General features: G+C 41.9%; 5 protein-coding genes across 5 annotated transcripts; 2 read left to right on the top strand and 3 right to left on the bottom strand.

The window, feature by feature from the left end:
* Positions 1 to 889: 889 nt before the first annotated feature.
* Positions 890 to 2,569, top strand: EAF01_009981 (uncharacterized protein; the record flags this gene model as incomplete). Its single annotated transcript, XM_038918237.1, has 2 exons — positions 890 to 1,822; positions 1,871 to 2,569. The coding sequence occupies 2 exons, from the start codon at positions 890 to 892 to the stop codon at positions 2,567 to 2,569; spliced, it is 1,632 nt and encodes a 543-aa protein (XP_038766207.1).
* Positions 2,570 to 3,713: 1,144 nt separating this feature from the next.
* Positions 3,714 to 4,700, bottom strand: EAF01_009982 (uncharacterized protein; the record flags this gene model as incomplete). The annotated part of the gene is made up of 3 exons (XM_038918238.1): positions 3,714 to 3,716; positions 3,754 to 4,514; positions 4,562 to 4,700. 3 exons carry the CDS (start codon positions 4,698 to 4,700, stop codon positions 3,714 to 3,716), a joined length of 903 nt encoding a protein of 300 aa, XP_038766208.1.
* Positions 4,701 to 5,308: 608 nt separating this feature from the next.
* EAF01_009983 (uncharacterized protein) lies at positions 5,309 to 5,847 on the bottom strand (the record flags this gene model as incomplete). Its single annotated transcript, XM_038918239.1, has 2 exons — positions 5,309 to 5,706; positions 5,805 to 5,847. The coding sequence occupies 2 exons, from the start codon at positions 5,845 to 5,847 to the stop codon at positions 5,309 to 5,311; spliced, it is 441 nt and encodes a 146-aa protein (XP_038766209.1).
* A 981-nt stretch (positions 5,848 to 6,828) lies between these two features.
* EAF01_009984 (uncharacterized protein) lies at positions 6,829 to 7,112 on the top strand (the record flags this gene model as incomplete). Its single annotated transcript, XM_038918240.1, has 2 exons — positions 6,829 to 6,872; positions 6,938 to 7,112. The coding sequence occupies 2 exons, from the start codon at positions 6,829 to 6,831 to the stop codon at positions 7,110 to 7,112; spliced, it is 219 nt and encodes a 72-aa protein (XP_038766210.1).
* A 1,936-nt stretch (positions 7,113 to 9,048) lies between these two features.
* On the bottom strand, positions 9,049 to 11,245 carry EAF01_009985 (uncharacterized protein; the record flags this gene model as incomplete). The annotated part of the gene is made up of 3 exons (XM_038918241.1): positions 9,049 to 10,064; positions 10,116 to 10,497; positions 10,547 to 11,245. The coding sequence occupies 3 exons, from the start codon at positions 11,243 to 11,245 to the stop codon at positions 9,049 to 9,051; spliced, it is 2,097 nt and encodes a 698-aa protein (XP_038766211.1).
* Between the last annotated feature and the right edge of the window lie 862 nt (positions 11,246 to 12,107).

Below are 12,107 nucleotides of genomic sequence, written 5' to 3' on the forward strand. Positions count from 1 at the left end.
AAACATCATGCTCTCTGTGATTTTATCTCATTTCCTACTTTAATCCCGCTAATCACGAACTGCTACCCTAGACATTGTCTTGTGGATCCTATCACTCAAATTACCTACAGATAGAACTTATTAAACAAATTACCTCGATAGCCAGTCATTTCTTGGTATGCAATAACATGTTCATTGGTAGAACCTTAAAAACTGTAATTCTTTTCCAGCCGCCCTTGAAACCAGGTACCTATATAACTTCATTATACAGAGTATTCACTGGTACTCTCTCTGTACATGGGATGCTCATATTTGGATGCTTACTAGGTAGATCCACCGATCTACTTTTTCTATCCGCTACATTCACCAATCCCTCAGAGCTTAGAGATATCCGGCTCCACCGAAAGCGACCCCCTTTAGATGCATGAGCTCGATGAGCATAGTAATTAATGATTAACTTGAAGCATCTCGAATTTTCCAACCATGAATTTTCTTTCCTCTCATTTGATTATTCCCCATGGTTTAATTTACTATCTTGCACCAGTGCCACCCACAACCAGGGACTATCAAACGCTTCGTCATCCTGTCCGAATTCATTCTCCATCGTCTCCACCTTTCTCCTATTCATCATTCAGCTATTTTCTCTCCCCATTTCCCACCTAGACCTCCCCCGACCCTTTCCATCAATCTAGAATTCATTCTTTATTCTTCCCTCTCTTTCATTTCCTTTACACCTTCATTTTGAATCTTGCGTTCTTGCTCTGCAGTTGCATTGCACTGAATTATACACGACACGAGCGAGGATTTGTTGATTGGGTATCATTACGATAAGAATCGCTAGCATCTACAGGAAGTGATTACCGAAAGCCAGGCGATAAATCGCTATTAGAGCCCGAAGAAAGCCCCCAAAATGCCTCGGATGCCTGTGCACCGTTTCCTCGCTGTTGCGACGGTAGCATTTTTCCTCATCTTATCTTACTATCACGAGAACGTTTCCCAGACTATCGTACCTGCATTCAGGGAAACGCCAATAGAAGAAAATGCAGCACCACCAGAAAAGTCACAAGCAACTGCAAAACAAGTCGCTCAAACTCATGAAACACAGCAGGCTCAAATTGCACCAGTAGAATTGAATATTACTGATGTTGACGATGCTGCGTTTCTACGCGATGTATTGGCGAAGAACAATGTTGAGATGGAGATCAACTACGTGATGAGAACTATACGATATATTACAGACGCGAAGGAAAGACCGATGTTGACGAATACCAGCCAAGAGTTGTTTCCTAGTGGGTGGAAGAAGATTAAGCTTTCAGATGTTGAGAGGCTACCAGCGGATGAATTAGAGCCTTTGGAAATTCACGTTATGAAAACTCCACGACCAGACGAAATTGACGCTTCCGAGTTATTGTTTGGAGTTTCAACCACATACAAGAGATTCAGTGACGAAGTTGATGGGCCAGTCAAGGAATGGGTACGATGGCTTACAGATGGAAATGGCACATCGAACGGAGCTGGACTTGTCTTGCAATTGCACGATACCACCGAAGAGCAATTACAAGCTGCTCAAGAATTGCTCACTGGTGTTGGAATTGATGCAACGGTCATCCACTCGGATCCTTCACTCGATATGCCGGGTAGATATGTTGATTTGGTACCAATTCTTTACAGCCATCCATCAAGATCAAGTAGAAAATACTTGTCGTTGATTGACGACGATACTTTCTTTCCCTCGCTTGGCGCATTGATGAAGGAGTTGCACAGCTATGACCCTAACGAGGAGTATTATATCGGTACTCTCACCGAGCGGGTGGATTTTATTATGCATGATCGAGTTCCTATGGTAAGAACCTAGAATCCTTCCTGTCAATTGCCACTAATGAATCCGTAGGCTTACGGTGGAGCTGGTGTTTTTATTACTGCCCCTCTCGCACACACTCTGATTGGACTCCCCTGTCTCGACGTGGATCCTTCCACAGGCGAATACACCGAATCCGGGTTTCAGGGCGATCGACTCCTCTACCACTGTATCAAAAACCATACCTCCATTACTCTCAATTATCTCCCCAGACTCAATCAACTCGATCAATGGGGCGACCCATCCGGTTTCTACGAAGCTGGTCATCAACCCCTCTCTTTACATCATTACAAATCTTGGCATCATGCTACTCCTGAGATATCTCACATTGTTGCAGATGCCTGTGGTGAAGCATGCGTTTTCCAACGATTCGGTTTCGACGGAAAGGGCTCGTCAAAATGGGTTCTCACAAACGGATACTCTCTCGCCGAATACCCTACTGGTATTCATTGGGATATGTCGAAGATGGAAGGAACATTTGATCTCGGCGATTCAGATATGTGGGCCTCTGGAAAGGAAGATGTGCGGTTAGCTTTTGCTTATGGCGCTCTTCGTGAGGGATTGAGCTATACGGGCAAAAAGCGAGCCTGGGAGGCGCTTGGAGGAAGGAAAAGAGCGGATGGGGTGGTGGATATGGTTTATGTCAAGAGGAGGGGTGACCATAGATGGGTTGGTCAACATGAGCATGAAGAAGATAGGGAAAATGTCGTGGTTTTGCGATTCATTCCATAATCTGCATCTTCCTTTCTATTCTAAGAGAGGAGCTATTTGCTTTCTTCTCCACTTCAAATCTTTCTGGATATAGGTTTGCTGGATTTAGGGGATGTATATATTCGTGTGTCTGCAGACAATTACTTACATAGGGTTCTGTTACATAAAGGCGCTTTTGGATAAAAGGGATACGGATCATCTGCGCATTGAGTGCCAGTCGATTCTGGCAGGCGTTTTGGATTAGGTTTTTCGAACTGACAGATGAGAAAGGCGAAGGGTGTCTATCTGATTGAATTGGATATATGTGTACATGGGTGGACATCTACGGTGAATGTTTATGGATGCGATGAGATGAGACGAAATTTAGGTTTATACAGATAGAGATAGATAGGCCGATGATAAAGTGTATAACAAGAATACCCTTGCGTATGATGCAACTTTTTTTTTTTTTTTTTTGAGTTTGGAGCTATGGGCATTAGTGTGCTCGGTGATTTTGTCTGTGGGTTTGTAATTTCTTTTACCTTTTTGGTGGTGATTGGATTTCTTGTTTCTGCCTTTTCATTTTTTGGATGGTTCTGCGGCAAGGTACTCACTCAATAGTGATGGGGTTGCATAATATTTGCATGGAGTAATGATTGATTCCTACTAAGAATTAGTCATTCAAGTGAAGTGTTTCATTTCGTAACATCTTTTTTCCACCAGCGACTTCATAAGTTCTGAGAACATGCAATGATTCTGTTGAATACACCAATGGGTTGTACGTGGTAAGGTAAGATGGAGTGCGTGCAAAACTGCAAGTGTTGACCGATGCAGTAGTAAAGATAATCTAATCCTAGCTCCAAGACCGGTTCAAGCAGTAGTTCCACGCGAACCCCGAACGAGAAGTTCCAGTGCACATTGTATTCCTGCGGTTGATTCGGGTTTGCTGCACTGCGGGAACGAGGGTCAATTCTGTGATTGTTATGAGAGAGGAAGAAGGTATTGGGGTCTAATACAAAGCTTTTCATTTTGAGATCAGACTGAGTTACACCTCCGTGTATGTGAAGTCTTTGTTGGGAAGCATTGAATGAATCACGAAAGAATTGCAAGAAAAAGTACAATCATTAAAGTCAACTTTCAAGGCTATTATTAACCAACTAATTTCGCTTGATTGCCATAACTCCCGCTACTTAGTGGACCCAACCCCCCAAGTTAAACTAGCTAACGAGCCGTTCATCATTTGTAAACGCTCTAATCGCTCTGATAGATTTACGGAGTGTATCTAGCAACTTTTCCTTCTTCTCCAACTCCGAGTTTAGTGCCCGCTTTTCTTCTTGCAGTTCCTGAGCTCTGGTGATTTCACCAATGAGTTCTAATTGTAAACTTTTGCCATTCTCGACCGCGGAGCTTAACTTTTGATTTGCTTCGTCCAGATCTCTTTCAAGATCTTGCCTCCCAGCTGTTAGAGCATTGATTTCGGTCTTTTGTTCGCTGCTTTCTGATAGAAGCTGCTCTTTATCGCGTATCGCTTGTTTCAAATTCGAAATAGTCCCCTCCAGAGCTTGGTAATTTTTGGCTTGCTCGGCCTTCTCTGTTTCCAACGTTTTTGCCTCTGAGGTTATCTGCTTAGTATTTGCCTTTTCCTCTTGAAGCAGGTCTTTCCAACGGGAATTAGCCCTTTTCAGCCCCCAAATCTCAGCGTCTTTGTCTTCGAGTTCACGCTTCAAACTGAAGATTTTCGATTCCAACATTTCCGCATTATTCTCTGTTTGCAACCTATTATTGATCCCTTTTAACTTCTCAATTTCAGCTTCTTGATCTTTGACCTTATCTTCTAAAGCAGAGATCCTCTCTTTGGAAGTATCCACCTTCTTTTTTAGCATCTCAACAATTTCGTCCGTCTCTTCGTTGGCGACACGACGTCTTCGCATTGCTTCGTCAATATCGACTTTCATTTCCTCTTTTTCTGTATCGCGTCCCTGAGACACTTTTTCGTGTTAGCTCAGTAATACAGTCTAAATCCGTGACACGTACGATTGGGAAGCTTTCTACTCCGAGCCGGTGAGCCATAGTCTAGCTCTAAAACATCCGCTTGAAGTTGTAGATATGGACGATCGGGATCGTTACTGGATCTGCGTTTGGGACGACGTTTCGCCGGATTTGCAGAAGACATACTTCGTAGTCGTGAGATCGAATGTTAGAAATATCTAGAGGTTTGAAGTTATAATTTGGGGCTGGTATTGGGGTTTGTATGCCACTGAACTAAAAATGCAAATAATAATAATTTGATTTCCTGTTCCTTGCATGTTAGGAAGAGGGAATTTGAAATAGAAATATGCATCTGTATCAATTAGTGGCAAGCCGCAGCAATTTGGAAATGGAAAGAGCGATATCCACCAGTGGGTGCATGAACTGACGATACACTTTTTAACTTTCGAAATTTTAACAAATTCATTCTTCAATTGTTTGATTTTAGTATTCACGTTTGCATTATTCCGTCTCTAATGAATAATCTCAAAAATTACCAAGATGTATGAATCGATATATCAAGAGATATTCACAAGTCAACTTTTTGTAGGGTCCCGTCAGTTCATCCACCCACTGGTGAATTGAAAATGGGAACAGCAAGCACGTAAGTCCTGGGCAACATAGCCATGGAAGTGATCGCGCATCACTAAAGACCATTATCACAGGAACAACTTCATTTTCAACAGACCAAACAACCATCATTGTCATGCATTAGCAGTCGTTTGAACAGCAATGCATTAACCTTTTATCATCTCATGATTCAGCATCTCCCCCACTCAACATCCTCCGCATCTGCATTCTCCAATCTCCAACCTCCTTCAGCTTTGCAGATTGCTTCTCCATTGTTGATTCTAGTTCCAAATTCCTTTGAGCAAGTTTTGCAATCTTATCTTTCTGCAGATTCAATCTATCAGTTTTCCCTCTCAATCTTGCAATTTCATCATGGCGTCCCCTAATATCTTTTTTGAGATACACTATTTCCCCAGTAGACGCTGCTGCCAATTGTTTCAATTCCGTCTCGGCAACTCGCAGCTTGGTGCGGAGTTCTGCTATCGAATCCCGGTAAGCGACAGCATTTTTCTTGACAGGTGCCAGAAATCTTTCGCATTCGCTTATCGTACTCAATAGTGTGCTAAGTGGTGCAGTTTCGTCTGGATGAACCAATCAGCTTTTCCCGGGGATAATGAGGTGAAGTACTACTCCCTAGAACATATCGTCTTCCGAAATATCTGACAATATGTCGTGTTACTTTGGACAGTCTTTAACGTGGCCCTTGATTGACTCGAAGTCATTGTTGAGAGAAGACGAAGGTAGGTTCAGCTGCACAGGAATATCGTTTTTGGCCGGTTTAGAAACCCTTGGGTTTGTCGGAATTGAAGCTGGGTTGTATGTAGTCAGATTGACAATTATCTTAAATTGGTTTCTATATGGCAGTTGTGAGCTCCTACATTTGCTAGTACTCTGAAAAATCGCGTGGAGACGCATTCTTGCCCTATTGCCCCCTTCTTCTATTGTCTTTGCTCTCTTCCTTTTGAAATCACTAGATCATAAGGAATACTGTGCTCCGAGTTCGACTCACTGAGTAAAAGCCTGGGTTATTGTAAAATAGTATACATTATTGAATTAAACAATAGCAGAAGTAGGAGCTACTATATTTCCTCGAAAAGTAAGGATAGGGTCTTTTTTTGACTTCGAATGTAAACGGACTTTTAGATACACTTTTTTCCGGTGAACACGTTCACCTGCAAGCCTTCGATACTTCTATTTTTTGATTGTAGCCAGGGTATCTGGCTAACATCGACTGATATCGATACCTCTCCCGATTGATCAATATGCGCAATCTGAAAGCCTTCAGCCTTCAGCCTTCAGGCTTCTCGGCAGTCCGCATAGATCTACAGCGGCATTGGTTGAATTATACTCTCGGATCTCTTTACAAACTTCCTTGTTATTGATAGCAAACAGAATTGTTGGAGTGAATGTTACCATCTATCAGAACAAGCATTGCTATTGGCTTGATCCACTTCGTGTAACATACAAACGCCTGCTTCTCATCTGACTTGCTGCTTTCGTCCACCTCTTCTTCTTGGATATTATGACTCGAAGACTGTGCATAGCATAGCTTTCATCGAATATCTGGCACGCTAAAGGACGGGAACTCGTCTATATCAAATGGAAATATAGTGAATCTTATCTCACGCTGTTATCAATACTCCGTGACTCTAACATCTCGTGTAGATATCTCTGCCAAATTCAAATCCTTCTAAACCGAAACCATGAATCCCTATGAAAGAGGAAATAGCAAATCCGAGGCCCAATCGTGAGAGTGCACACAGATGCCAGGAAACACTTATTATAAATGATTAGATTTAACATTCTTCATAGCAATAAGAGAGCAAGAACCGACGCTCCAAAGCAAGACGATATTGACGACGATGTTGAAAACGCAATGGCATTCATAAAAAAGACCTTATTGGCCAAATCTTTAGAGATTAAGAGACTCAAAGCACGACTTGAAAAAATGAGCTCGGAGTCTAGTGTAGCTATGCCAAGATTCTAGCAACTATTCGACGATAATGCAGCTCTAGAGAAAGAAAACGAACATCAAGCTGAGAAAATAGAGAACTACCGACGCCAGTTGTCAAGCATTAGAAAAGAAATGAAGAAATCGATCTCCAGGGCGGAAGAGAAATGCAAAAAATTCTCGGTTTTGATTTCCGAGAAAGACTTATTGATAGCGCGATATGAGGATAAACTACGGTCTCTCTCAGTGAAAAAAGCTTCATCTATAACAAGAGCTAAAGAGCTTCACCAGAGACTAGCGGAAGGATGGGATAACAGAGCAGAAATAAGGGACCTCGCAGAATTTAACCTGAAGAGACCCATTTGCGTCCAGAAAGAAATTTATGAAAGTGCGTACAAACAAGTGGTGAAAAGTTTTTTTTTGTGATGCCTACTTCTCGCTGTTATTGTTATCAATCCGCTCCTTTCATTTCCCAATTCATCTTTCAAATATCTTCTACACCGAATATTCACAAATCATGATGACGAATAAAAAGCTTCCTAAGAAGGCTCCGTTAAATATACAGAGTGACTGTCATCCAGAGAATGAGCCGTCTTTGGCCGAGGAAAATACTCCTGAAGTATACCAATGACACAGCTTTGATAGACTTGCGCATAACAATTGATATCTAGGATTTGACAATCACTAGCGATGCAGAAATCGAAGACCCTATCTCAATTTTGACAATCCAGTCTACCGGCGAGTAATCATGAGCTTGACCCATTCAAGCGATTGAAGTTTTGACCGACGGACCGTGAAGATTGGAATACAACAATAGAGGTAAATAGCTCATGTCATCGGTTGATCAAACTTGTCAAGTTACACCACCGCAAGATATCTCCGATGAGAACAAAAACATAGCTGGTTCAGAAAAGAAGAACCCTACAACGATCTCACCTGGCGCTACTTGTGACGAGCAGCCGACTGAATGTTCGAAACCTAGTCGTTAGTCTTCCTCTTTTCTTTCTTCAGAATTCTTCTTTGATTACATAAATCTATTCATCCATTAATCACATCCACATCCACAGAAAACAAGGGCGAAAACCCTCTCAAAGATCCTGAATCCCGTGAGAACTAGAAACAAGAACTTCTCTATTCCCTCACAGTAGTGAAGCTGCACTTCAAGATCCAATCAGAGGTGGAAGATTCCACCAAAGACATCGATTATATAGTCACCAAAATAATCGACAAGAGGATATTTACTTTTCATATTGATGGTGCGCCTACTGCAGGGCCTATTGTTGAACAAGTTGATAAACATTCTCATTTAGATCAGATAAGACTTCAATCTCTCAAAAACAAGAGGAGGAAAGGTAGAAGAAAATCACTCAGCTGCGCAAGATAAACAGAGAGATGATCTGGAAGACTCGTGAATAGAGAGCCGAGAGAATTAAAGAGGCGATGAAGTTTAAGGAGGTAGGACGATTACTAGAGTTAGTTGATACTACTGAAAGAGGTTTTGGTGTCAATATTTGAAACAATTTCAGCACAGGAGAGATCTCAGCTATCATTTTATGGAATATCGATCAGTGGGATAATGATTCCTTTTTCAAAAAATCTAATAGAACATCGTCTCTTGTTGAATGCGTATACTGTAAGCTTTTGGTTTGATCTAGCCTTGAGAGGTATCAGATTCGGTCTTTCGGTATGATAATCACGCATAGCTGGATCTATAATCCGAATGACTTTTCAATTGTCCCTCTATGATACGTTATGCGTTGAGAAGGTGTGTCGATTATGAATACATAGTACACAACAATTCAGCAACTAGTGCTTTATCATCCAATCTCTTCTATATATATGACTTAATGTTTGACTGCGCTGATGTCATCCAACCCTTAACCCTCTTCATCTACGCCGCCATAGCTTAATAAATATATACCCTGGCTCTTGTTTGATCGGATTGTTTTGCAGCTTTCGCCTGACTCGCACTTTATGTATTCTTTCCTCGCACAACCATTCTTCTCCTTTTAATTTTACTTTGTTGACCAGATCTCGAAACATTTTCGAATTTCCGGATCCTAAATTCTGGAAACTCTTGAATTTCACCCTCCTCTAATTCAGAGTCCAAGTCGTATGGTGATAAACGCTGGGATCCTGGTGGAGTGACCTGGGAATGCTGCGGGACATTTCCCCTTCTACATTCCAAGGGGCTGTCCGCATATTCTGCGAATCTTTCTGTAGTAATTCTAGGGTGGCAGCTCACGAGAGCGGCCTTAAATTCTTCGCAAGCTTCATCCGATGGCTCAAGAATACTGCGGTTTCTCTTGAATCCACTTGTCTTACTGTTCGTTTGCTGTAATTTCGTAAGGAAGCTCTGTAAATTAGACTGCAAATTAAATTGCAAGAAGTCGGTTTGAAGAGCACCCAAGTAGACTTCCTGAGCCTTGCTCAATGGTTTCCGGGACGCTTGATTATTTATCTTGAGTATTTTTATTGTCGCACTTTCTGCATCTCCAATTTGTGCCAGAAATTCGTGCGGGACAGGGGCAAGAACTTTTGCAATATCCTCATCTTGTCTTCTTTGGAGATTTCGGCATCGTTTCACAAGCCAATTTATCATCTTACTGTCTATTGAATTGGCTTTGAGTTCTTCCCTTACCAATTCAGGGGTTTGAGATCGATTGTCGCGCGATTTGAATGCTTTTCCAATCTTTTCGACATCGTTGGATTTGATACTAACGCTATCGCGAGCGGCTGCCAAAGGCTTCTCTGTTTGTTTTCCTGGATTTTGTTCCACGTCAGAGTGAATGATACATGGAATACATCGTCGGCAAATAAAGCCACTATGGTTGGGTGTCGCAATCGTCGCATTAAACGATGTTACACAGCTCATGTGATATACACCCGAACATTCTATACAAAACGCTAGTGTCTCGGATGTTCTGCTCACGACATCCATTTTATACAGCCTATGGCATATCTGACAGCATCCCTCAGAAGGTGCCCCTAAAGCTGTCAGCATGTATCATTGTAGTATACTTCGTCATGGAAACATACTGAATGCTCGCAAGCAAGAGCATTTGGTCTCAAATATATACTTCTGAATAATCTCAAAAGATCTGCGAACAGACTGACGGAATTCCAGTGACGACGTTTCTGTAAGCACGCGAATTGCAATGAAGGTTCGGGGAATTTTGTACTGTTGACAGGCGATGTAGATACAGCAAGCAACAAGAACTACTGGCAGTTCATCCATTGTTTCGTTCAAATTAAGACCATTGAAGTCTGCAGTAGCCTGAGAGAGCATTTTCCAGAAGTATTTCGCTCTGTTAGCAACATTTTCTGGGAGGTTCCCAGCCTGACAATCTTTCTCAATCTTTTCACAGCCCTTGGTCTCGCTTAATCGATATATGTTCGGCGTGGTATCAAGTTCCATGTTCTGAAAAAAATGAGAAACTATACCTACTATTGGGCTGGCTTTAACATACAATATTCTCTACCTTGCTACCCCATTGGCTACAATCAGGCCTCATATTCGGAGGTGTAGGAGGCGGGAGCATAATGTGTTCATCTTGCGCATCCAAAGGCTTCGATTCATTCAAAGGGGTTTCGTTGGTTTCCATCTTTTGATTATAATAATTGCCCGGAGTAGATGCGTACGATTGAATAAGGTCATCGGAATGAATAGCAGATGAAGGTTTCCCTCCGTTTCCGTCGTGCTGGTCATCAGAAGAGTTTGATTCCTTGAATTGATTTTCTGCACGGCCCATGTATTCGTCTGTATGAGCCCCTGGGGTTGGCAAAGTACCATAGTTGCCCTGATTATCAACACTGTACAGTGCGTTAAGTGTATCCTCGATGTTCTCCTGCTTACAGCCAGCATTGCTATATTCATCAAACGAACTTTCCATGTGTTGAGTGTAATCGAACGGCGGGGGTGTGACCGCCGGGAGAGTCCGTTGACGGGAAGCTTCAAGACTAGATGATGTTTTGGTCACAGGCATATCTATCATATGAACAGCTACTGTTCTCTCGTGCTGAAAATGAGAAGGACTTGGCTCTTCTGACGGAAACTCTGCGCCACAGATACCTTTGTTTCGAAGCAAAATAGGCCTCAAAGATCTCCTCGAAGCTCCAGCTTCTCTCCAAACCCTGGAATAGGTGTATTTGATCTTTTTTGATTTCATCTAAAGTGCGACTTTGCGCTCATAATGCTAATCCAAAAACAATGATAATAACACTTGAACGAAAATGTTGTCGAGCTAAGATAGATATGTGCAATGTGTACGTGGATTCAATCAATCAACTCACAGGTCGTTGTAGATATTGTATGATGGAAAGCCGAAAGCGACTGCCTCGAATGAACTGTTATTATTATGGACAATCACGCTACGCACCTTCCTCATGAACCTCACAAAAGTCCCACTACAATGAGCGCACTGGGGCAGGTTGGCACTTGTCTGAAAGAGGGATTCGACAGTATTTCGCTTGGAAAGCTGAATCCAAGGTATGTCTTCAAGAACCTTGTACAGCAGGGCTGTAAACTGATCTTTGACTCAAATTATACAATGAATCCATACCTGTCAATTAAAACTTTTAGATATTTATGTTCATTTGAAAATACCTCGCGTTCTTTCATCCACTTCATCTGTCATTTCAAATAAAGTACCTCAAAACCACCAAATAATGCAGTGATCATCCGGCCCATATAATACGTATATGTATTGTTGGTTAGCATCCATTCAAATTACATCTAACCACTTCGAACCGGACTTCCAAACTTGATTTGGGGCCATTGGAGATGAGATCTCTCATAGCTTGTAGTGCTTCTATTGCAATCAAATTGACAATAGAAAGGAATATAATGCATACTATTCGAGGCCTAGTAGTACAGACTTCAGAGTTTCTAATTGATAATCTTAAGAAGCACATAGCATCTGATAAAAAAAATGACTGCGAGTCTGCAAGAAACGCGAGAGGCCATTCATGAACCCACAAGTTCAATTTGGGACAAATTATTTCCATGCATAAAAAACACAAGAGAAATAA

This window comes from Botrytis porri, assembly GCF_014898465.1.
Source record: "Botrytis porri strain MUCL 3234 chromosome Unknown BPOR_015, whole genome shotgun sequence".
Taxonomy (NCBI): domain Eukaryota; kingdom Fungi; phylum Ascomycota; class Leotiomycetes; order Helotiales; family Sclerotiniaceae; genus Botrytis; species Botrytis porri.